Source organism: Leuciscus leuciscus (assembly GCF_965113295.1).
Source record: "Leuciscus leuciscus genome assembly, chromosome: 16".
Taxonomy (NCBI): domain Eukaryota; kingdom Metazoa; phylum Chordata; class Actinopteri; order Cypriniformes; family Leuciscidae; genus Leuciscus; species Leuciscus leuciscus.
Genome location: NC_138740.1, coordinates 38,849,926 through 38,877,015, shown reverse-complemented (window position 1 = coordinate 38,877,015; position 27,090 = coordinate 38,849,926). Strand labels below are relative to the sequence as shown.

Below are 27,090 nucleotides of genomic sequence, written 5' to 3'. Positions count from 1 at the left end.
TTGAATCTATTTAGCACTCCTGCCCTGAGAGCAGCGCGTAATACACTAAAAATAACTGCGATTTGAATCTATTGAGTACTCCTGCCCTGAGAGCAGCGCGTAATACACTAAAAATAACTGTGATTTGAATCTATTGAGTACTTCTGCCCTGAGAGCAGCGCGTAATACACTAAAAATAACAGCGATTTGAATCTATTGAGTACCCCTGCCCTGAGAGCAGCGCGTAATACACTAAAATAACTGCGATTTGAATCTATTGAGTACTCCTGCCCTGAGAGCAGCGCGTAATACACTAAAATAAAATCGCTTTGAATCTATTGAGTACTCCTGCCCTGAGAGCAGCGCGTAATACACTAAAAATAACAGCGATTTGAATCTATTGAGTACTCTTGCCCTGAGAGCAGCACGTAATACACTAAAAATAAAAGTGATTTGAATCTATTGAGTACTCCTGCCCTGAGAGCAGCACGTAATACACTAAAAATAAAAGTGATTTGAATCTATTGAGTACTCCTGCCCTGAGAGCAGCGTGTAATACACTAAAAATAACAGCTATTTGAATCTATTGAGTACTCCTGCCCTGAGAGCAGCGCGTAATACACTAAAAATAACTGCGATTTGAATCTATTGAGTACTCCTGCCCTGAGAGCAGCGTGTAATACACTAAAAGAAAAGCGATTTGAATCTATTGAGTACTCCTGCCGAGAGCAGCGCGTAATACACAAAAAACAACTGCAATTTGAATCTATTGAGTACTCCTGCCCTGAGAGCAGCACGTAATACGTGGTGGTGGTGGTGGCGCAATGGATAAGACACATGCCTTTGGTGTGAGAGACCCGGGTTCGAATCCACTGTGAGACACCAATGTGTCTCTGAGCAATACACTTAACCCCTAGTTGCTCCAGAGGCGTGCGACCTCTGACATATATAGCAATTGTAAGTCGCTTTGGATAAATGCGTCAGCTAAATGAATAAATGTAAATGTAATACACTAAAAATTACTGCAATTTGAATCTATTGAGTACTCCTGCCCTGAGAGCAGCGTGTAATACACTAAAAATAACAGCGATGCCCTGCCCTGAGAGCAGCGCGTAATACACTAAAAATAACTGCGATTTGAATCTATTGAGTACTCCTGCCCTGAGAGCAGCGCGTAATACACTAAAATAAAAGCGATTTGAAACTATTGAGTACTCCTGCCCTGAGAGCAGCTCGTAATTCTATTGAGTACTCCTGCCCTGAGAGCAGCGCGTAATACACTAAAAATAAAAGTGATTTGAATCTATTGAGTACTCCTGCCCTGAGAGCAGTGCGTAATACACTAAAAATAACTGTGATTTGAATCTATTGAGTACTCCTGTCCTGAGAACAGCGCATAATACACTAAAAATAAAAGTGATCTGAATCTATTGAGTACTCCTGCCCTGAAAGTAATACACTAAAAATAACAGCGATTTGAATCTATTGAGTACTCCTGCCCTGAGAGCAGCGCGTAATACACTAAAAATAACAGCGGTTTGAATCTATTGAACACTCCTGCCCTGAGAGCAGCGTGTAATACACTAAAAATAACAGCGATTTGAATCTATTGAGTACTCCTGCCCTGAGAGCAGCACGTAATACACTAAAAATAAAAGTGATTTGAATCTAGAGTACTCCTGCCCTGAGAGCAGCGTGTAATACACTAAAAATAACTCAATAGATTCAAATCACAGTTATACGAACTAGAATACGAACTAAAAATACGTGGGTGGTTTGAATCTATTGAGTACTCCTGCCCTGAGAGCAGTGCGTAATACACTAAAAATAACTCAATAGATTCAAATCACAGTTATACGAACTAGAATACGAACTAAAAATACGTGGGTGGTTTGAATCTATTGAGTACTCCTGCCCTGAGAGCAGCGTGTAATACACTAAAAGAAAAGCGATTTGAATCTATTGAGTACTCCTGCCGAGAGCAGCGCGTAATACACAAAAAACAACTGCAATTTGAATCTATTGAGTACTCCTGCCCTGAGAGCAGCACGTAATACGTGGGTGGTGGTGGCGACAAATCGCTGCCCTGAGAGCAGCGCGTAATACACTAAAAATAAAAGTGATTTGAATCTAGAGTACTCCTGCCCTGAGAGCAGTGCGTAATACACTAAAAATAAAAGTGATTTGAATCTATTGAGTACTCCTGCCCTGAGAGCAGTGCGTAATACACTAAAAATAACTGTGATTTGAATCTATTGAGTACTCCTGCCCTGAGAGCAGCGCGTAATACACTAAAAATAAAAGTGATTTGAATCTAGAGTACTCCTGCCCTGAGAGCAGTGCGTAATACACTAAAAATAACTGTGATTTGAATCTATTGAGTACTCCTGTCCTGAGAACAGCGCATAATACACTAAAAATAAAAGTGATTTGAATCTATTCCTGCCCTGAAAGTAATACACTAAAAATAACAGCGATTTGAATCTACTGAGTACTCCTGCCCTGAGAGCAGCGCGTAATACACTAAAAATAACAGCGATTTTAATCTATTGAACACTCCTGCCCTGAAAGCAGCGCGTAATACACTAAAAATAACTGTGATTTGAATCTATTGAGAACTCCTGTCCTGAGAACAGCGCATAATACACTAAAAATAAAAGTGATTTGAATCTATTCCTGCCCTGAAAGTAATACACTAAAAATAACAGCGATTTGAATCTACTGAGTACTCCTGCCCTGAGAGCAGCGCATAATACACTAAAAATAACAGCGATTTTAATCTATTGAGTACTCCTGCCCTGAAAGCAGCGCGTAATACACTAAAAATAAAAGTGATTTGAATCTATTGAGTACTCCTGCCCTGAGAGCAGCGCGTAATACACTAAAAATAAAAGTGATTTGAATCTATTGAGTACTCCTGCCCTGAGAACAGCGCATAATACACTAAAAATAAAAGTGATTTGAATCTATTGTGTACTCCTGCCCTGAAAGCAGCGCGTAATACACTAAAAATAAAAGTGATTTGAATCTATTGAGTACTCCTGCCCTGAGAGCAGCGCGTAATACACTAAAAATAAAAGTGATTTGAATCTATTGAGTACTCCTGCCCTGAGAGCAGTGCGTAATACACTAAAAATAACTGTGATTTGAATCTATTGTGTACTCCTGCCCTGAAAGCAGCGCGTAATACACTAAAAATAAAAGTGATTTGAATCTATTGAGTACTCCTGCCCTGAGAGCAGCGCGTAATACACTAAAAATAAAAGTGATTTGAATCTAGAGTACTCCTGCCCTGAGAGCAGTGCGTAATACACTAAAAATAACTGTGATTTGAATCTATTGAGTACTCCTGTCCTGAGAACAGCGCATAATACACTAAAAATAAAAGTGATTTGAATCTATTCCTGCCCTGAAAGTAATACACTAAAAATAACAGCGATTTGAATCTACTGAGTACTCCTGCCCTGAGAGCAGCGCGTAATACACTAAAAATAACAGCGATTTTAATCTATTGAACACTCCTGCCCTGAAAGCAGCGCGTAATACACTAAAAATAACTGTGATTTGAATCTATTGAGTACTCCTGTCCTGAGAACAGCGCATAATACACTAAAAATAAAAGTGATTTGAATCTATTCCTGCCCTGAAAGTAATACACTAAAAATAACAGCGATTTGAATCTACTGAGTACTCCTGCCCTGAGAGCAGCGCGTAATACACTAAAAATAACAGCGATTTTAATCTATTGAACACTCCTGCCCTGAAAGCAGCGCGTAATACACTAAAAATAAAAGTGATTTGAATCTATTGAGTACTCCTGCCCTGAGAGCAGCGCGTAATACACTAAAAATAAAAGTGATTTGAATCTATTGAGTACTCCTGTCCTGAGAACAGCGCATAATACACTAAAAATAAAAGTGATTTGAATCTATTGTGTACTCCTGCCCTGAGAGCAGCGCGTTTTACACTAAAAATAAAAGTGATTTGAATCTATTGAGTACTCCTGCCCTGAGAGCAGCGCGTAATACACTAAAAATAAAAGTGATTTGAATCTATCGTGTACTCGATCCTGCCCTGAGAGCAGCGCGTTTTACACTAAAAATAAAAGTGATTTGAATCTATTGAGTACTCCTGCCCTGAGAGCAGTGCGTAATACACTAAAAATAACTGTGATTTGAATCTATTGAGTACTCCTGCCCTGAGAGCAGCGCGTAATACACTAAAAATAAAAGTGATTTGAATCTAGAGTACTCCTGCCCTGAGAGCAGTGCGTAATACACTAAAAATAACTGTGATTTGAATCTATTGAGTACTCCTGTCCTGAGAACAGCGCATAATACACTAAAAATAAAAGTGATTTGAATCTATTCCTGCCCTGAAAGTAATACACTAAAAATAACAGCGATTTGAATCTACTGAGTACTCCTGCCCTGAGAGCAGCGCGTAATACACTAAAAATAACAGCGATTTTAATCTATTGAACACTCCTGCCCTGAAAGCAGCGCGTAATACACTAAAAATAACTGTGATTTGAATCTATTGAGAACTCCTGTCCTGAGAACAGCGCATAATACACTAAAAATAAAAGTGATTTGAATCTATTCCTGCCCTGAAAGTAATACACTAAAAATAACAGCGATTTGAATCTACTGAGTACTCCTGCCCTGAGAGCAGCGCATAATACACTAAAAATAACAGCGATTTTAATCTATTGAGTACTCCTGCCCTGAAAGCAGCGCGTAATACACTAAAAATAAAAGTGATTTGAATCTATTGAGTACTCCTGCCCTGAGAGCAGCGCGTAATACACTAAAAATAAAAGTGATTTGAATCTATTGAGTACTCCTGCCCTGAGAACAGCGCATAATACACTAAAAATAAAAGTGATTTGAATCTATTGTGTACTCCTGCCCTGAAAGCAGCGCGTAATACACTAAAAATAAAAGTGATTTGAATCTATTGAGTACTCCTGCCCTGAGAGCAGCGCGTAATACACTAAAAATAAAAGTGATTTGAATCTATTGAGTACTCCTGCCCTGAGAGCAGTGCGTAATACACTAAAAATAACTGTGATTTGAATCTATTGTGTACTCCTGCCCTGAAAGCAGCGCGTAATACACTAAAAATAAAAGTGATTTGAATCTATTGAGTACTCCTGCCCTGAGAGCAGCGCGTAATACACTAAAAATAAAAGTGATTTGAATCTAGAGTACTCCTGCCCTGAGAGCAGTGCGTAATACACTAAAAATAACTGTGATTTGAATCTATTGAGTACTCCTGTCCTGAGAACAGCGCATAATACACTAAAAATAAAAGTGATTTGAATCTATTCCTGCCCTGAAAGTAATACACTAAAAATAACAGCGATTTGAATCTACTGAGTACTCCTGCCCTGAGAGCAGCGCGTAATACACTAAAAATAACAGCGATTTTAATCTATTGAACACTCCTGCCCTGAAAGCAGCGCGTAATACACTAAAAATAACTGTGATTTGAATCTATTGAGTACTCCTGTCCTGAGAACAGCGCATAATACACTAAAAATAAAAGTGATTTGAATCTATTCCTGCCCTGAAAGTAATACACTAAAAATAACAGCGATTTGAATCTACTGAGTACTCCTGCCCTGAGAGCAGCGCGTAATACACTAAAAATAACAGCGATTTTAATCTATTGAACACTCCTGCCCTGAAAGCAGCGCGTAATACACTAAAAATAAAAGTGATTTGAATCTATTGAGTACTCCTGCCCTGAGAGCAGCGCGTAATACACTAAAAATAAAAGTGATTTGAATCTATTGAGTACTCCTGTCCTGAGAACAGCGCATAATACACTAAAAATAAAAGTGATTTGAATCTATTGTGTACTCCTGCCCTGAGAGCAGCGCGTTTTACACTAAAAATAAAAGTGATTTGAATCTATTGAGTACTCCTGCCCTGAGAGCAGCGCGTAATACACTAAAAATAAAAGTGATTTGAATCTATCGTGTACTCGATCCTGCCCTGAGAGCAGCGCGTTTTACACTAAAAATAAAAGTGATTTGAATCTATTGAGTACTCCTGCCCTGAGAGCAGCGCTAAGGCGGGAGATGTATCATTTTGACCGTTGAAATATCGCGGAAAATTTGAACGAGTTCTGTTCTCGCATATCAATTTAACAGACAGCGAGGTACCATTGGAAAAGCATGTTTTACACCAGTTACCCCATAAGCAGCTTTGTTTTGGTCGACTGATGAAACAGTCAAATCAAAATGCATACAGTATGATATTTAGACGATGATTATTAGTTCTGTGCATTTTTAAATGTTCGCTTATTATCTTAGTAAACGTTAGAGGATGTTGAATTGTAACAACATATAGTAGTAAATTCACTTACCTTGCAATAAATGCGTTCTCCCACGAACATCTGTCTTTTATTCCGACTATTCCTCAAGAATCCCTCCGCACCGCAACGCACCTCAAAATCAAACGTCTAAACCCCGCCCTTGCTTCAGTTTCATTGGTTGAATCTGTAAACCAATCATTTTCCTTTCTGCCCTCAGAACATGTTTTAGTAAGTAAAACTCCCATCTGCATTTTGCGACAGGATTATTTTCTATTTTACCATACATACTTTGATAGCTGCAAATTGTAAATGATTGAATGTTTGTAATATTGTAACAGTGTAATCATGTTTTGTCTCTATATTCATTACCATAGTTTAAATTAGATGTAAATTAGGAAGAAACACATGAAGATATGAAGACTGAAAACATTGTGAAGTTCATCAGACGGAGCAGCAGGAGTGAACACAGATCAGACTGTGAGGAGAATAATATCAGTGATTATATATATTTATAATATAAGACTAATATCAGTATAATTAAACCTTATGAAAACAATCTTCAGCTTTTTTATTGTGTTTTGCATGAAGGGCTTTAATAGCTGACACACACATAACATTATACAGTTATAACACGAGTGAATCTATGATCTGAGTCTATATCATCAGTTCAGTCACTGTATTATAATTATGATGATAACGGGTTGTTTTCTTCATTTACAGTCTCTGTTGATCCAGTCGGAGCTGTAAAGTGTCGTTCTGATGAATCAAATATGATCAAACATGAGGTGAGAAGAGAAAGATGTTTATTATCAGGACTCACACATAAACTCACATTTCTATACAGTGGTGGTCAGAATTAATGGCACCCCTGGTAAATATGATCAAAAATAGTTGTAAAAAATAAACCTGCATTGTTTATCCTTTTGATCTTTCATTAAAAAAACTAGCAAAAATCGAACCTTTCATTGAAGTAAAAGAATTGAAATTGGGGGGGAAATCACATTATGAAATAAATGTTTTTGTCCAAAACACGTCGGCCACAGTTATTGGCACCCCTGGAATTTTAAAATATCTCTGAAGTAAAATATCTCTGAAGTATATTCCCATTAATATTTGTTTAAGAGCTGTTTTAACTGAAAGCATCTTAAAATATATCAGTGTGTAAAGATTCACATCAGGAATGTTTTTTTTTGTTTGTTTGTTTTTAACCCTCTGGGCTTCTTCATAATTATGTCACACTTAGCTTCCTCCCGCCCGAAAACGGGCGAAGCCTTAAAATTGTACTTAACTTTTTCCTAGGATAACCAATCAAATATTTTTTTGTTCTATAATGTTTTCTGATTATTATTTAGAATTTTTAGAATTTGTTATGATACTTTGCATTAATTATATAATTTTTATGAGCTATTTTTTCCATTAGAATTAATATATATATTTTTATTTTATTTATTTTATTTTATTTTTCAATAAATGCAGCATTTCACATCAAAATAGAGTGCAGGCCTAAAAAAAAAAAAAATCAAGTGAGAAGAGCGCCATCTAGTGGCTTCAAAATGTATTAATTTGTGTCATGTCCTATAACCGCCTATAGGCGGCCTATAGCTTTTTTATTTATTTATTTGATTTATTCCCATTCGGAAAGAAAAACATTTATTACTAAGCAACCACTGAATGGAACAACACAAATTATATATCATTTTAAATCTTAGGATCTCGGCTTTTTAATGCATCTAATTACATTTATTAGCTCCTAACGAGTGCTGAGTAATCCCTCTAAAACCAAGTGTACCGCCAGCAGGCGCCACCTAGCTGCGAAAATATTCATTACCATATTTTTCGAAAATCTTGCCTTGATTAACACAAAGTTGATGTCATTTGAAAGCTTAGAGTCTGAACTTTACAGTGAATGTATCCACTTTGAAAAACTCTTAAGTATTGCTGAGTTATTTGCTGATAAATAGAATTTCTTTTTTTTCATAATCTATAAAATAATGTACTGCAATGTGTCAAAAACATCATACAGCTCATGAAACATTCTCAGATAATTGAAAATGGCACTTCATTTTTTACAGCATATTATTACAATTAAAATGAGCCCAAAATTAACATAATCTATTGCTTTTATGACAAGATATTCTTCATGGAGAAAAAATTGCCCATGAGGGGGGTGTCAAAGACTGTACAAAAAGGCTATCTCTTTTCCAAATGCTGTAACTTTTGATTCCTTTATCCAAAAATGATAATTTTTTTATCCAGATGCAGCTAACATGTAGGGGGACTTCACTAAAAAAGAGTTTTCCTCCTACCTTATTTCCTTCCTGAGTTATTCCATGACAAATAAGAAAGATATGCAAAATCATAATAAAAATTATCTCTAAATATTGTCTTTTATCCGCCGTTTCTTGGCAGGACAATGTCCAAATGTAATGTAATTTATATTTTCAAAAAATTTAAAAAGAGTTCTTTCAAACGATACCTAACTTTTGACTCTCCTTGCTATAGTTTTGGAGTTATTATGATTATATAATTTTTACATAGTTTGGGGCAAAATTTGCTGTTTCAGTCTTACCAGTTCATTTCTCTGTGTGTGTGTGTGTGTGTGTGTGTGTGTTTGTGTGTGTGTGTGTGTGTGTGTGTGGGGGGGGGGGGGGGAGGGTGTCTTATTTGCACTCTTGACGTTTTAGAGTGTCACCCCTTCATTGCTGTACACTTTTTTTCAGCACAGTGGCTGATTTGTAGCTTGTACCACCAAAAGTTTCTCTGAGTTTTGCTATTTTTTCATATTTTCCCATTCATTTCCTATGTCGCCCGTTTTCGGGCGGGAGGAAGCTAAGTGTGACTTTTATTTTTACGACCCTTTACCAAGTCACCAAGTTTCACCCCCATCCGATGAACCAAAAAAATTAAACATTTCGAAACGTTCAAGTTTTCGCCCGTTTTCGGACGTAAAGCATGTTTATAAAAGCTACTTAAATGTCCTAATTAAACTAAAGCCTAATCCTGGCTTAATCTAAACCCTGTCTGTGAAACCAGACCTTACTGTTGTTTCTCTCCTGTTATAAAGTGTCACATTCAGACAAATCCATCAGACTGACTCTCAGCAGTCATTAAACATTTACAGATTGTGTTTAATTGACAGAATAGTTATTGATCAGGAACATATTAAATGTATAAATTCAAAGTAATGTATTTGAGAATAATCTGATATATATTTGTGATTTCTAGTCTCCTGTGATCCAGACGAGCCTGTAAAGTTTGATTCTGATGTCAAAACTGAGGAGAGATTATAGACTCATGAACAGTGTATTTCTCAGATTATCGTGATGTTGCTGATAAACTTCACTGACAACAGTTTCACACCATGAACATTTGATCATCTTCATCTTCATCTTCATCACACACAGGCTCGTTTCACTCAATATTTTGCTCTGCTCATTTATTTAAGACTGAAAAATTCTGCATTTCTATTGCACATTTCATGCATCTTTGTTTATTTAGGATTTATGTATATGTTGTATATATTTCTGTATATATTTTTGTATCTAAATTTTGTAAAACAAAGCTAGACAGAAATCTGCCGTTGTATTTTGAATTGTTCAGTATATTTCATCTGGACAGTTCACATATTTAGTTCAATTTTCATATTCATAAATTTAACAAGCAAGTAATATTCACTTCATATTGACGAGAGCATTACATTTTACAGTGTTTGGCCAAATCATGTGTTTGACTTCTCGTACTTGTGTATATTTTTCTGGCTTTAGTCACATGATAATTCTCCATAATCTCCATAATCTCCTGATTCAAGAATATGTGAAATATGTCATCATCGGTCATAAATCCATAACAAATAATACACATAATACTTCTTCCTTTATAAAAAAAAACAGAAAGATGATATTTATTTCTGTATGGAAGATTTCAGAGATGAAAATAAAAACTTACAAATGATAAATATTTTGGTTTCTCTTGAGCTTCAGATTAAATAGATCAGTGTCATATATTCTGGAAACAGTCTTTGTCACAATACTGGACTATATGTAGTGTTTTCAGCTGATGTTTAAAGCACTCTTTCTACCGTTTCACAAACTTTATCTACAGGTGTTATAAACTCAAGAGCGGAAGGTTTTCCTGTGAGTTTGTAAAATGAAGCACAGGAGGTTTTATTCACTGAGTGGGTTTGATCATATAAATCAGTCCATCTTTCATGACCTTTCATTCCCATCACACTTTCAGTTAATAACAGACAATGAAACATTATATATGACCCACAGAAGCAACACACTTGATGAGACTCTTGCTTTAGGCCTCTATATGTATAGATAACAAAATGTAAAAATACAATAGAATTAAATGTATTAAAAACTAAACTAAAGATTAGCCGTGACTCCAAATTTATGTAATCCTTGAGATATTAATGTGAAGAAACATCATTCAGCCTTTTGTTGTGTCCTACAGATGTCTAGGGGTTTTCTTAACAGAACGTCACAGAATGAAGGTTTTGAAGAGCATTTGTCTGGGCTCTGCCACAGCTCCACTACAGCAAGATCCTGTAACACCTTTATTCCAAGCTCTTAACATATCACAGTTTAGAGACTCGTACAACTTAGGGAGGAAACAAAGACTTCAGAAGCGGACAATGCCAAAAGAACAAACTAAAGTTTAGTCTACCTGGGAGTTAAATTCTTACTAAACCTGTCAGAGAATATAACAAATAAATAACAGAAATGTACAGTTACTCCCTTCCTAACCACAAACCAGGAGAAAACAGGGATTGCAAAATAAAAAGGTGCCCATACAATTCCCGATAAAGGAAAAAGCAAACAATAGGAGAAATAAACAAGGGAACCGTACAAGAGCAATATTAAGTTGTAGACTGGAGCGTCTCACAGTACAGCAACTGTACTTTAGGATAAAGCATTTAACAGTGAACTAACAACAACAGTAAAGCCTTCAATAACAAGCAGTGAGACGACAGTCCTGTAGATGAAGAGACACACTCATACAGATCCAAGAAGTGCACAACACTGGAGACACTGGAAAACCAGGAGAAACCACACCCAGGGGTGCCGCCAGAAATTCTGGGCCCTATGGAAACCAACATTTCTGGGCCCCCTACATTTTTTACAGATAAAATTTAACCCAATAAACATGCCCTGTATACTTTAAAAAAGATACTTAGCACATTGCATAGTTAAAATGTCTAACGATGAGTACAAAGCCTACAAAAACAAGAAAAAAATATAGAAATATGTACTTGTTTACATAAAAGGGAGAACATTTATTATCTCAATTGCAATTGCAAGCACAACAGAACATAATGTACACATATTGACATATACTTTACATGAACAAGCTTTAGCTGGGTCAAACTGCTTAATCAGGAAACATCAGCTACACACACGTAATAACCACATTATTTTTATTGGCCTATTTAGTTTTCTTAATATAAAATATTAAAATATCTATTTTATAAACTCCTTATAGCCAATGGTTACTACAGACACATGTTTTATTCAATTTTATATTATTTTTTCTGGGGCATTTTATTCATATTAAGAACGTCAAGTTTGACAGCATCGATCGTAGCAGCAGCAGCACTGTCACTTCACAGAACACACGACACACGGCAAACTGATTTTGTAATTTTTGAAGCGTATAGATTACTTTTTGTTTTGTAAAGTTATCATCATGTGGCGAACACAGTAGATAAGACGTGTTTAGAGGCTTCAATCTTCGTGAAGTTTCGCGCTCAGGCTCACCTTGTTCGGCTGAGACGGGGACGGGGGACGGGGAGGAAGGACGTGGGTGTGCAGCAGTCGCTGAATCTGTGTCTACGAGACATGATAACCCGGAGACAGCAGATATGTTATTATTATTGTTGGATGTAAATCATAATTCAGTAATTATTTTACTAAGCTAGCTAGATAAAAGCAGGTCATGATGTAGCAACTGCAACTCTGAAACTCTGAAAGTTTTGGAATACAGGAATAGGGCAAGCTACCTTTCTTTTTGAAAAACTGTGTGATATACTGTCGACTTCGGCGTTCTCTGTCTTCTCTTTGCTTCTTTTCTTTCCGTTTTTGATGCCCTGACTTTTGATGTGACTGCGTGTGTCACTATCTGCGCAACATCATAGCAAGTGCAATATGCAAGCACACTAGCGAAGTAGCGATCGTAGCTCGGACAGCGCAGGTGGAATGAACCATTGTGAGGGGGAGGGGTGTGACTGAAATCTTAAAATATTAAATCTATGGTCAAAACGGACAAAATACACATTTAGTGCATGAGGGGCCCTAGCACATTTAATGTATGTATAAAAAAGAGAAAATAAATAAGAAAAGAAAAAGGGGGTCTGCTCTTCTGGGCCCTAAATCAGCCTGGGCCCTTAGAATCGTCCTAACCTTCCACCCCTTTACGGCGCCCTTGACCACACCACAACCACAGTGAATGCTACAGTATATCTCACAAACATAAATACATCTTTGGACGTAATACTTTATATTGTCTGTGAAAGTTTTTCTGTTTTTTTTAACCTGTTAATGACCTTTCTGTATGTTTGACACTGAAACACAAGAGATGAATCTGGTTTTATTAATATGCTGTTTAATGTTGATGATCGAGTTATAATTGAAGTGTGTGTCAGCAATGCTTCTATCGCTTCTTCTCCTGTGTTTTGATCAGGAGAGTCTGAACTCTTTCAGGAGAAGTGTAACAGCGCCACCAACAGTATAACAGTGGAAACACGGATTGATGGAAAACTCCGTCACTGACAGGGAAAGAGTTTATTAAAGAGAAAACTGAAGCTGTTCAGACCAACAACAGATACAAATTTACTGAATATTGTAGTTTAGTTACACTATATATCTAATATTTAAAAATATAATAGTATCCATTATAGCATAAGCTGTAAACGTTTGCTATAAGTTTCTGACATTTCACACAAAATGCAAACTAACCATTTTATAGTTGATATTATTATAGATTTAATGACATTCAGTGAATTAAACTGAGAGAATGTCACTTTAGTGCAGCAGATTAATGGCATATTTCAAGAGAATCGTTCAAATTGGTATAGAAGCATGAAATTTGGCACAGATACTCTCTAAGGGTCACTTTTTGGGAAAAAGGCGTTGGCCACCGAAAAATTCAACATGGCGGCCATTTTTTCAAGATGGCCGCAATTTCTGTAAAATGCTCATTATGTCAATTGTTAAAACAGTGATGTAGGCATAACATTTTGTGAAAATACTCTCTTCAGAATGTTTTTTTGGAAAACGGTGCTTGTCCCTCAAAAATTCAAGATGGTGACCATTTTCAAGATGGCCACCATTTCTGTCAGAGCTCAATTTAATGTGTTAAGGAAGGTTTTGTTTAATATAGTGAACGTCATTACACAACCAGGGCACACTGGTGACTTAACTGCTGTGGAACTCAGCATGGGGTTCAGTGTCAGCTGATCTAGTTTTACTTACACTGTAGTTCTTGACTAGTAGTAATAGTATAGCTAAGTTTAGTGTCCCAAATGCTGTCTACCAGCCCCTCATCAATTAGCTAGTAATAGTAGTTAGATAGCCGCACCTGAATTGACAGGTTGTGCCAGCGCGGGAGAGCCGAGCCAAGGGTAAGCGGGGCAATACATGACTTGTTCATGTATGCTTACCTGGAAGGTGTACAGATCACACGGGACTTAAATGGCACTGGATGAATGATCGGGCTAGGTGTAGGTGACCCGTACCTAGTTGTATCCCATACCTGAATGTATACTATGTCTATGATTGAGGTGGTAAAAGGATAACCCCTCGGCCTTAATCAGACAACAAACCCCCAAAATGGCAAATGAAAATCCCATGTCAGCCAAGAGGCCAACTGATTGGAAGAAATGTTGTCTTTGTCAGACAGACACAAAGGAACCCCTCCAATCACCACCTACCCATCATGTTTCTCAACATGATGGCTATAAAATGATTGCCACCAACATTCCACTCTTACACAAGATGAACAAAAAACCAATGACCCTGGACCTGGAACGACTGGATGAAGGTGGTGGTATAGAAGCTTTGAGAAGGAACCAAGCGAAGTATCACTACAATTGTCGACTTCGGTTCAACAACACAAAGTTACTTCGTGCCCAGAAGCAACAATCCGATGCTCAATGTAGTGAGATAGATGAAGGCCAAACAAAGCATCGCAGAACCATGATGCAGAAAAGTCTAGATGATCAGGTTTGCTTTCTTTGTGATAACATATCTCCTGAATCTGACCTACGTCAGGTAATGACACTGCAACTGAATGACAGACTACATGAATGTGCACAAACACTGAATGATGCTAAATTATTGTCTCAACTAAGTGGTGCTGATGCCATTGCACAGGAGCTGAAATACCATAATTTGCGTCTCATTCATCTTTACAACAGAGAGAAACCTCAGAAGGCTTGAGAAAGAGTCACAGAGTGAAACGATTCAACCAGCCATCTTTCCTATGGCTCTTTCTGAACTGGTCACCTATATTGTTGAAACCAGTCTCAATTCTGATGGTCCTTCCGCCTTCCGTCTCGCAGATACAGTGGGGAGAACAAGTATTTGATACACTGCTGATTTTGCAGGTTTTCCCACTTACAAAGCATGTAGAAGTCTGTAATTTTTATCATATGTATTCTTCAACTGTGAGTGACGGAATCTAAAACAAAAATCCAGAAAATCACATTGTATGATTTAAGTAATTAATTTGCATTTTATTGCAAGACATAAGTATTTGATACATCAGAAAAGCAGAACTTAATATTTGGTACAGAAACCTTTGTTTGCAATTACAGAGATCATTCGTTTCCTGTAGTTCTTGACCAGGTTTGCACACGCTGCAGCAGGGATTTTGGCACACTCCTCCAGACCTTCTCCAGATCCTTCAGGTTTCGGGGCTGTCGCTGGGCAATACAGACTTTCAGCTCCCTCCAAAGATTTTTTATTGGGTTCAGGTCTGGAGACTGGCTAGGCCACTCCAGGACCTTGAGATGCTTCTTACAGAGGCACTCCTTAGTTGCCTTGGCTGTGTGTTTCAGGTCGTTGTCATGCTGGAAGACCCAGCCACAACCTATCTTCAATGCTCTTACTGAGGGAAGGAGGTTGTTGGCCAAGATCTCGCGATACATGGCCCCATCCATCCTCCCCTCAATACGGTGCAGTCGTCCTGTCCCCTTTGCAGAAAAGTATCCCCAAAGAATGATGTTTCCACCTCCATGCTTCACGGTTGGGATGGTGTTCTTGGGGTTGTACTCATCCTCCTTCTTCCTCCAAACACGGCAAGTGGAGTTTAGACCAAAAAGCTCTATTTTTGTCTCATCAGACCACATGACCTTCTCCCATTCCTCCTCTGGATCATCCAGATGGTCATTGGCAAACTTCAGATGGGCCTGGACATGCACTGGCTTGAGCAGGGGGACCTTGTGTGCGCTGTAGGATTTTAATCCATGATGGCGTAGTGTGTTACTAATGGTTTTCTTAGAGACTGTGGTCCCAGCTCTCTTCAGGTCATTGACCTGCCGTGTAGTTCTGGGCTGATCCCTCACCTTCCTCATGATCATTGATGCCCCACGAGGTGAGATCTTGCATGGTGCCCCAGACCGAGGGAGATTGACCGTCATCTTGAACTTCTTCCATTTTCTAATAATTGTGCCAACAGTTGTTGCCTTCTCACCAAGCTGCTTGCCTATTGTCCTGTAGCCCATTACACAGCTCTCTGGTCTTGGCCATTGTGGAGAGGTTGGAGTCTGTTTGATTGAGTGTGTGGACAGGTGTCTTTTATACAGGTAACAAGTTCAAACAGGTGCAGTTAATACAGGTAATGAGTGGAGAACAGGAGGGCTTCTTAAAGAAAAACTAACAGGTCTGTGAGAGCCGGAATTCTTACTGGTTGGTAGGTGATCAAATACTTATGTCATGCAATAAAATGCAAATTAATTATTTAAAAATCATACAATGTGATTTTCTGGATTTAGATTCCGTCTCTCACAGTTTCAGTGTACCTATGATAAAAATTACAGACCTCTACATGCTTTGTAAGTAGGAAAACCTTCAAAATCAGCAGTGTATCAAATACTTGTTCTCCCCACTGTATGTGCAACCTGTACCAGCAGCGTATCCTTTTTCTAACAGTGGCACTTCCTCTCTGTGGACTACACCTTGCCGTGGTGGAGAGGCTTGTGTACTCCAATGAACCTGAGACCTATGCCGGTGGGGATTTTATATCCCTGGCAAGTTTAACTAAGCTGGACAGGTCAAAGGAGAGGAGGCAGACAAAGCAGACATTATGACTATTTGACAGAAATGGTGGCCATCTTGAAAATGGTGTCCATCCTGAATTTTTGAGTGGCACATACCTTTTTCCAAAAGAATGTTCCTTGAAGAGTATTTCTGCCTAATTTTATGCTTGCATCACCATTTGAACACTTGAAATAATTAATATTCGACAGGAACGGTGGCCATCTTTAAAAATGGCGGCCATCTTGAATTTTTGAGGGACAAGCATCTTTTTCTATTAACATGTCCTTTAGAGAGTATTTGTATAAAATGTTATGCTTGGATCACTGTTTGAATAATTGATATAATAAGCATTGAATAGCAATGGCGGCCATTTTGAAAAATGGCCGCCATATTGAATTTTTGAGTGGCCAACGCCTTTTTCCAAAATAGTGGCCCTTAGAGAGTATCTGTGCCAAATTTCATGCTTCTATACCAAAGTGAACGATTTTTTTACTAATCTGCTGCACTACTTGTTTAAAATAGAAATGAAGGCATTGTAAATAAATCTGTATGAGTGTGTGTTTTCTATTCCTCCTAACACACAGAATATTCACTGCAGTTTTCATCTTTGTCCACTAGATGTCAGAAGTAGATTTGAGGTGAAACTCAAAGGCCTTTAGTTTCAGGATCAGAGACAGTGAAGAGAAATCCGAGAATCTGATCTGAAGCTCAATGAGGATCATCATGTGTCTCATATGAAGCAGAAAGAGACTCTCATCTGGATTGTAGCCTGGTCAACGGATTCACATAATGATCAATAATAAAATATGCAAGTATGTGATTATAATTAGTGATTGATGTGAGTAGACTAGTTGAAAAAATATTGTAGGTCTTCTGTTTGTTTGTTTTGTTTTTTTGTACAATTTATGTTATAGGGAAATATATTGTTAAATCGTTTAAATAAATAATGCCTCCTTGATAATCATTTCCCTTTTATGCATCGGGTGGAGTTGCAAAAAGACAAGTTTTTCAAACCAGCTGTGAAGCTTCAAATGTCATCAATCACATGGTACTGTCATTTCAGTACAAGCATCCATTCAGTGTGTGATACAAAAGTGCTTTGAAAACTGTGTCTGAGCGTCGGTATCAAGCGTCCATCACTGCAGATAATAAGACCGGCATCAGGCTCTAATATTGTTGATGGTGTGTGTGGCTTGGGAAAGACATGTACCTGTGTGAAACTGAGAAGATTTTTTTTTTTTTTTTTTTTGAGCTGAAGAGATTTAAGTTGAAACCCTTCTGTTTGATTATTAAACACACCTGCATACTGAAGAGACTGAAGTGGTGTTTACTGGGAAATTGCACAAACTAAAGATCCTGAACCTCTCGTGCGGTCACATATGGTGGAGAACGACTGCTGATGTTCCAGAGTGACATGGAGAACCTTTACAAGCCTGTTTTCTAAGATAAGTACACAATACATTGATTGTAAAATGGAGGAGTTACTGAAAAAAATGACAGAGAGTAATACAATCCAGCAGCAAATCATAGCTGGCTTACTGGAGGAACAAAAGCTAAAGGTTCCATGTTTCTTCAAGAAAGAACAGCCACACACACACAGATGCACGAGTTCATGCGTCTAAAGCAGGGTTTCTCAAACTCGGTCCTGGAGGGCCACTGTCCTGGAGAGTTTAGCTCCAACACTGATCAAACACACCTGAGTAAGCTATATGTCTTCAGGATCACTAGAAACTCTCAGCTTCAGGGTTGGAGCTAAACTGTGCAGGACAGTGGCCCTCCAGGACTGAGTTTGAGAAACCCTGGTCTAAAGCCTGGAGCACACCAAGCCGACGGGCAATTTTCGTGCGTCGACTCAATCTTCTCAGTGTGTTCCGCACTGTCGGCTGAATTTGGTCCTTGACGGCTTTTTAACGGCCGATTCGACATTCGATTCGGGGCTTGTCAGTCAGTCGGGCCATCTGATCATTCTGATTGGCTGTTCAGCCAGCGAATCAGTGCACGAGAAGAAAAAAAACGGAGGTAACGAAGCAAGTAAACAACGAAGTCAAGAGGGAACTTACTTGCTTTTCTCATTTGTTTGCATTTCAAATACACAGCGAGTTATGTTTTACCCTATTCACATGGGCTGGCTTGAGTATTTAATGACTGTATGAAATACATAATGATAGACTGATATATCAGATGACATTTGGCCATTTAGAGAATATTAATATCCGATAACTGATGCTTCACTCAAAAAAATTATTTTTGCCTCTTGTTAAATTTAATTGATTAAAATAAGCAAAAGTAACATGATTGTTTAATATTTTGTCACAACTTAATTTAATTGTGTTCAATCAACCTAATATATTTAAAACGGAAGTTTACTTAATTAATTTGTGTGAAAACTACATGAATCATTTTTGTTGACGACTAACTGGGCAGAGGATCTCTAGTTCCCAGCATGCTTTGCAAGGGACTGCATTAGGAGGGTAAATTTAGGGATTAAAGTGTTATTTTATGTGTTTTTCTGTAAATGGAAAGATGTTGTTAGTTAATGTTAGTGCTCATTGTGGCGGTCTTTCTCGCTAAGCAAGATGACTGCTTGCTTCACATTTTAAACGTTCAAAGTCACAACGACCTTCGTGTTGACCCTATTGAAGGAAAGAATTATCTGTACATTTCTAGCAGGAATGTTGAAAGGAAAAATATCATAGTTAGCTTACTCTGTATGACTGCCAACTCTTGAATTGTCTTTCATGTGCCCCATTTTCAGTTATCTTGAGACTGTTAACAGCTTTGTATAGCTGCTGTTCATTCAATGTATTCCCATGTTATTTGTATCCATTTCCTGTTTTCAAGTTAGTAAATGGTCACAAGACATCACTGGTTGAAAGTACTACCGACCTTGTGATTAGAACAAGACAGAACAATTGTGTCTGCATTACCCAAAAAAATTCCTGTTAATTTACACAATTTCAAAAATCACTTAGATGTGCTTATAGGGATAATTCAGTCTGTTTCTTGCGCGCACACACACACACACACACACACACACACACACACACACACACACACACACACACACACACACACACACACACACACACACACACACACACACACACCACATATATATATATATATATATATATATATATATATATATTATTATTATTATTATTATTATTATGTATATAACATATAACAAATCAATGTTAAAATCATGTTTTTAGAAATTGAATTGTGAACTAACATGAACAAACAATGAACAGTTTATTTTTATTTATTTTTATTAACTACTGTTAACAAAGATTAACAAATACAGAAACATGAACTGCTCATGGTTAGTTCATGTAAGTTAATACATTAGTTAATGTTAACAAATTAAACCTTATTGTAAAGTGTTAACGTTTGTGCTTCACTACCTCTTCATACTATTAGTTTCCATTCACAGTGTCTAGATCAAAGGTCAAACAATTGTAAAGCAGCAGTGTTGTGCAATTGCCTATTCATGAAACATGATATATAATAACTCTAGAGTTACTCAAAAAGGGTTTGGTAAATGCCATGGAAGTTATATCTGTTACTCATAAAAACCAAACAAGAAGATTAGCTTCAAGCTTGTTTGGTTAGACACACCCACTTTTTTTCTCTTCAGGTTTCAAAAGCTGCAAAGTCTGTAAAGTCCTCAGCAAAGGCTGGAGAGTATTTTGGAGGCCTGTAAATGTCTCTTCAAGATATCTGATATCTGGAAAATGTAAAATCACATTATTATTTGTAAGTTGATAATGAATGACATTCAGTGAATTAAACTGAGAGAATGTCACTTGTTTAAAATAGAAATGAAGGCATTGTAAATAAATCTGTATGAGTGTGTGTTTTCTATTCCTCCTAACACACAGAATATGATCTGCAGTTTTCATCTTTGTCCACTAGATGTCAGAAGTAGATTTGAGGTGAAACTCAAAGGCCTTTAGTTTCAGGATCAGAGACAGTGAAGAGAAATCAGAGAATCTGATCTGAAGCTCAATGAGGATCATCATGGGTCCAGTGTTGTAAAAGTAAAAGTACCATTACATTCCAGAAAATGTAGTGTGAGTGAGGAAAAAGTACTTGTCCACAAAACTACTTGAGTAAGAGTAATAAATAAATAAATAAAGTAGCCTATTTTAAAGTACTCATGAGTAGTGAGCTGTGGATCCTTATAATAAACACTGTACACTACAATTTATAAAAATAGAAAACATTGTACACTGTAATTTACATTAGCTTTTGTTGTTTGTCAGAAAGATTGAAGAATACAGTATCTATCATCCAACTTTTTAAAATGCATTAAAACAACACAGAAGGACTAGTCCAGAGATGGGAAGATTCATCACCAATTAAATCTTATTGTTAAAAAAAAAGAAAAAGAAAAAAAAAAAGGATTTAAAATTAGTGGTAAGGCGACTGAGCCTGAGCGTGCAATCATTGCACATAATACATCAATATTCAGAACAGTGCAAAGAATTAAAAAAACGTTAGAAACTCATACGATAGTTCAGCATCACACACACCACTAGATGGAGAGATTAAAAAGAACCATTTTCTCTCCAAAACAGTTTTAGTGTTTTGATAAAGAAACGAGAATCACTAATATTATCAGTTTCCCTCACCTCATACACTGGAGAAGGTTTAGATAGTGAGCTAACACTAATTTTTACACTGTAATTCCATGCCATGTTACAATTTAAAAGGTAATCTAGAAGGGGGGCATTATCCATTACATTTACTCATAAGAACATCTTGTTTTGGGGGATTTATGTAAATGTGAGTGATCTATATTGAAAAAAGCATTTACTGATGAATATTTCTGCATCTGCTCTGAGAAATAAATAAATCACACACAGCAAAACGAGATCAGACTGAAAGTGAAATGGATTTTGTTTCAAGGATTAATCAGCGTTAAAGAAAGAGCACTAAACTACGCTATCTAGAGGAACATCTATCTAATGCCTTTAGGAATGAGGACCAATGCAACTAAGATCAGCACAGAAAGAGCTGAAACTGAAGCTCAATACAGCTAAAGATCAATACAGGGAATCCATAGAAAAGGACTTTTGTGCCAATAATACTATAAAACTGTGGGCCACCATGAAATCCATTACAAATATGACTTCCACCAGGAAACCACTGCACACAATAGACGGAAAAACTATGGCAAATGATATGAATAACTTTTTCATTGGGTTTGATTGAGATGATTTCTCCTGGTATTAAAACCAGAATAATGGATGATGGTGTTCCACAGATAGATGTTAGTCCCAGGGAAGTGACAAGACTTATTAAAGGAACAAACACTAATAAGGGAACAGGTCCTGATGGGTCTCGGCTTCCCTTTTGAAGACGTGCAGAGGAACTTACACCAGCCTGGGTCCCTGTCTTTCAAAGGTCTGTTGATTCACATACAGTTCCCTCTCTCTGGAAAACAGCAATCATTACTCCTCTTCCAAATAAATCTGTTCCTCAAGAAAATAATGAATAGAGACCTGTAGCCTTGACTTCTATTATAATGAAGTGTCTGGAAAAGCTAATGGTGGGGAAGCTGAAGTCAAGCATAAAGGGACAGCTAGGATGTGTGGCTGTAGAATATTAAAAGCAGAACTGAAATCTACAAATAGTTTTGAGATGTTGCAAAACAGAGTCTATATAGTTAGTAAGTATAGCATCATCAGTGCCACGGTTGTCTTTATAAGATAAACTGATATGGATAAACTCAGACAGAAATCTGTTAACCCATACATCATCAGGTGGTATCACTCATGTTTGTCCATCAGGACTCAGCAGGTCCGAGTGAACCAGACATTGTCTGAGTTGAAGGTCATCATCCACGTTTTAGCAATTTGTGTTTATTATGATGTCATTTATTCCCTCCTCTTTATTCATGAAACAAAAAACTAAGGGCTTGATTTATTTACTATTGCATTATATTTATTATAAGTGTTGTATTTTGTGAAGTTGTATTTGTCATAGTTTGCATTAAATGCTGAACTTTCATCTGTTAACTCTTTCCAGTATTCTGTCATATTTTGATGAGTTCTAATGATGAGTGTTTTAAGTTCAGCTCGACACAAGCAGATGATTTTAGGATTTCTGTAGTAACAGCATCGTTTCTCCATCCAGACACTGGACAGAGTGTTTTCAGTCTAGTTTTTATTAATCAAGCTTTTACATTTCTCTTCATTGAAAACTGAATTAAATATGGCAATAAATGAGCATCCTGGAGACACTGGAAATCAAATCAAATGTATTAAATTATCAGATGTTTCTTTGTGTTCGATGTTACAGTTTAAACAGTAGATTCAGCAACTCAAAGATCAAGAGCTGCTTTGATTAAAAATGTCTGCCAACCGCGTACAGTAATTAATACAGTAATTATTGTGGTGTCAAACTCATGTCAGGATACTGTTGGTCAAACCAACACTATCTCACGACCAATTCGTACGAATGATAAAAAGATGGCTAAATCGTACGAATTCGTACGACCTCACTCGTACGAATTTGTACGATTTGTCTAAACCCACGTGATGGGTAGGTTTAGGGGCGGGTTCAGGGATAGGTCATTTGTATGAATTCATACGAATTGGGCAATTCGTAAAATATGTACGTTTTCCCGTGAGATCGGGTTGGTCAAACTGAAGGCCATAAATGAAGAAAGCGAGAGGCTCTTCATCTGGACCTTTGACTTCTGACCATCATTGACTGAAGATGTGTGAATGTGAGTGTGAGTGAGTGTGAATGTGAGTGTGTGTCTCCATCTACAGGCCATCATCAGAATCACTGTGAAATCGAGAAACGTTACTGAAGTCAAACTCAAGGATGTCGAATGTAAAAGTCAAACAGCTCATTATATCAGATCAGTCCTGCTGTTTCTGTGTTATATTGAAGCTTTCAGTCATTTAATCACAATCTAGATCTGTTTGGTTCCAGTGAATTCTGTGTTTAGAGCTTAAAGCCTCTGGTCAGAGTTCAATATCTGAATTAACTGATTGTGTGTTTGATCTGACAGAATCATGTTTATCCTCAGGTTGATCATATGATTTATCTGCCATTTCACTAAACCACACAGATCATCTCTTTCTCACTTAGAAACAGGAGACAGCTAAATGAAGTGCAGAATTAATGTTCTTACCCGAGATATTTCTGGATTCATGTGTGATGATGATGATGATGATGATGATGATGATGATGTTTCATTTGAATCAAATCTCCAAATAGAACAATATTCATAAAATCATGGATCAGCCATTAATGCATTACAAGGAATCTCACATAAAGCATTTTACTTCTTACATTAAAATTTAAGGAACCATAGAATTACTGCCAGTGAATGTGATATTGAAAAGCTCAGTATATATAAACCAAATCCAGTTTAATGTACATTAAGGACTTCAAACATTTCTAAAATACACAAATGAAAATAATAAATATACAGAAGATGTTGCATAACTTTATTACTCACATTCTTGGAATGCCAACAATCCTGTAATGTAATAATGTTTTCAGATGTCATGTAAACAGTGAAGGGAATTCCTGTCAGTGACGATGATGATTTCACCTTTAGTGATCTGATTGAGACACACACTAAATTATTAACCTCATTATTACACTGATCTTCATATCTCTATTAATCGTGTTTTTAACTGGATCCAGGGCACATGAATATCTCCATTATTTAAAACACTTAATATATAAACATTAATATGGAAGTTTATTTATGCCACTGAATAAAAATAAAGGGAATAGTGACTTTTCTTTTCATAATTGTGTGTGTATAATTAGCATAATTCTTTTTTGCGTAGGAGGAATTAAGGAATCAGGAACCTTTTCTGACCAAATGTGCTTCAAAGTGCCATATCTAACTTAAAAACACAAAATAGCTGAACGGTTGAAATGGCAAACTCAATTTCTCCATTTCTTACATCCACAAGCAGAACTAACTCACTGACACTTCCTCACTCATTTCTTACCAGGGAAAAGTTGAAGTAGCACGGCTAACATGACATCCACAAGCACTAACTCACTCACACTTCCTCATTCATATTTCTTGAACTTGAACTTAATTGAAAGTAACTAGACTGTAGACTTATGTTGAACTCTATTCTTGTACAAACAGACGCTGTATTTAGCAGTACATAAAGTATGAAATGGAAACGGATCTGCGTAGGGAGGAAAGAAAAAGTAAATATGTGGAAAACTTCTTTAACTAATTACATGTTTTTGTGGTTTTTACTAAACTTTCAGATAAGCTGACGCTGCAGTACTATATTTATTCATAAAAGTAGGGGAATACCTAGCAAAACTACTCGATTTAGTGTGGCCCCTGTTATTGTCTCCACCCCTCGCACTACTGTTGACACTCAAACTCCAGTATCAAACAGTCAGCACACGAGTTAAAACCACAGACGGTATAAACTAAAGATTAACCTGAACTCTCCATGGGCGACTGACTCTAGGATTCTCACTTCTTTATTTCTGCAAGACTTTATCTTTATGTATTCAGTGTGATTTTACAAACACTCTGGATTATTCTACATCTCTCTTCTTCTCACAGGTGAGATTCAGATTTCTAAATACATCATTTAATTTCTCATGCTACGTCTGCACCGTATTTTGTTTGTTTTCTTTTTCCCCTTTCTCGACTATCACAATTCTTAGGTTTCACGATTTGTTGTTTATTACGTCAATCATCGACAAAACAGAAAAAAACTTTAAGGCTACATAGGATATGCTACACACCCTATTACCTCTAGACATCTTAAAGATTCAGTATGTAACTTTTTCACTCTACTAAAGCGTAAAAATACCATAATATGTTTGCATATATTGAGGAAACATGCTAAGATCTCTGAAAACACTTCTACAGCCAGTTATTTGACTCTGAAATGTGTGTTTCCAGGCTGGAATGTTTGTTAATGTTTTGGTCTGTGATTTTGCACGTTTTCAGTTTTCATTGTCCACTGTGCTCGCTCCTGTTGTGTGTCTCAAACTGGCGACCCGTGTGAGTGCATACCTGGGTTAGATTGGGCTAAGAATCTTTAGCCGATTTTAAAGATGTTATTGGTCATGTGAATCACTAGCCTAGAAATCTAGACGCACCCTAGCGGCAGTAAAATGTATTTTGCAGCCAGGGTAGTCTAGCAACTCTCCATTGACTTTCGAGCTGCAAAAACCTAAATTGGGTCAGGCCAATCACATCGTGTATAGAGTAGGCGGCAGGGCTGGACTGGGACAAAAATTTGGCCCTGGCACTTTGGCCCATACTGGCCCACTATATGATCATAAACACCACCCATCTTTGCACGCCATTGAAAATGTATACCAACTCCTTTTCCTTAAAACAACTAATGCCATGTAATGAGTAAGTAGGAACGAGATGAGATTTAACACATAAAAAATAAAATAATAATAATGTAATTGATAAAAAAAAAAAAATGACTATAAAAAAAACAAACAATACTCAATACCACTGGTCCTCTAGGGGGGTTCGGGGGCATGCTCCCCCGTAAGAAAATTTTGTGCATTTTAATGTTAAATTCATCAATCTGGTGCACTTTGAGAGTTCAAAATTAAAAGCTCCAACCCATATTCAGTGTGCAAATTAAACAAAGAAAAAATCAAACCTCTTTTAGTTAGTCTGTCTACATTACTCTAATGATAGTTATAATATTAATCCCATGGCAGTAATAGCCATATATTGTAAAACAAATGCACTGAGAAATAAAGGAAACTTTCATAATTAGTTTTGTACTAATTTCTATACTTGAAAGTGATGATCTTTTTTTGATATTTTATTTATCTTTTATTTTGATTTTGGTCAGTGGCGGATCTAGAGATTTTTTCCTGGGGTGGCAAAGGGGTGGCATGAGGTTTCAGGAGGGGGGCCATGGACATTATTCATAATTTAAAATGCTACGTTTATCATTGAATGTGTTTTGTTCTCTGAACTACATTACACGGAGTGGGAGTCAAATCAGAGATGTAGCTGGGTTTTTGGATGGTGTGGGTCTTAATTTGTGAATTGTAGACCCTTTCTCTGTGTAATCACTATCAACAGTCTGTGTAGTCTATACTTAAATTGTACTGTGTGAAAAAGTAATTCTTGGGGTGGGTTTGGGGGTATGATCCCCAGGAGAAAAAAAAAAGAAAAAAAAAACCTCAAATGATGTCTTCTAGTGAGTTTTGAGGAAATATGGACAGATTTAGTCATACAACATAAGTCATCAATAGATTTAGGATATCTGGATTGAAACAAGATTATAATGCAGGATTGTTGCAATGATAACCATGACTGTCAAAAAAATTCCCTCTGATTCAATAAAGACTCAGTGAAGTACCTTTTTAGTCAAACTTGTTTTTGGATTTATTACAATATAACATACAACAATTTAAAATGTACATAAGAATGTAATTCATAATCTCTCTCTCTCTCTCTCTCTCTCTCTCTCTCTCTCTCTCTCTCTCTCTCTCTCTCTCTCTCTCTCTCTCTCTCTCTCTCTAAACT

General features: G+C 37.0%; 2 protein-coding genes across 6 annotated transcripts in view; one reads left to right on the top strand and one right to left on the bottom strand.

The window, feature by feature from the left end:
- The window catches only part of LOC309476989 (uncharacterized protein), a 423,389-nt gene that overhangs the window by 121,208 nt on the left and 275,091 nt on the right, over positions 1-27,090 (bottom strand). The window lies entirely within an intron of this gene.
- The window catches only part of LOC309477007 (uncharacterized protein), a 55,638-nt gene that overhangs the window by 13,885 nt on the left and 14,663 nt on the right, over positions 1-27,090 (top strand). For 2 of the 3 annotated variants that reach the window (XM_082140166.1, XM_082140165.1), the window contains exons 2-3: positions 6,678-6,780; positions 7,024-7,088. In XM_082140166.1, coding sequence (XP_081996292.1) covers positions 6,717-6,780; positions 7,024-7,088 — 129 coding nt within the window. In that variant the 5' untranslated portion in view covers positions 6,678-6,716. Of the gene's footprint in view, positions 1-6,549; positions 6,781-7,023; positions 7,089-27,090 lie in introns of those variants that run through there. The other variant, XM_082140164.1, reaches the window with a different exon arrangement.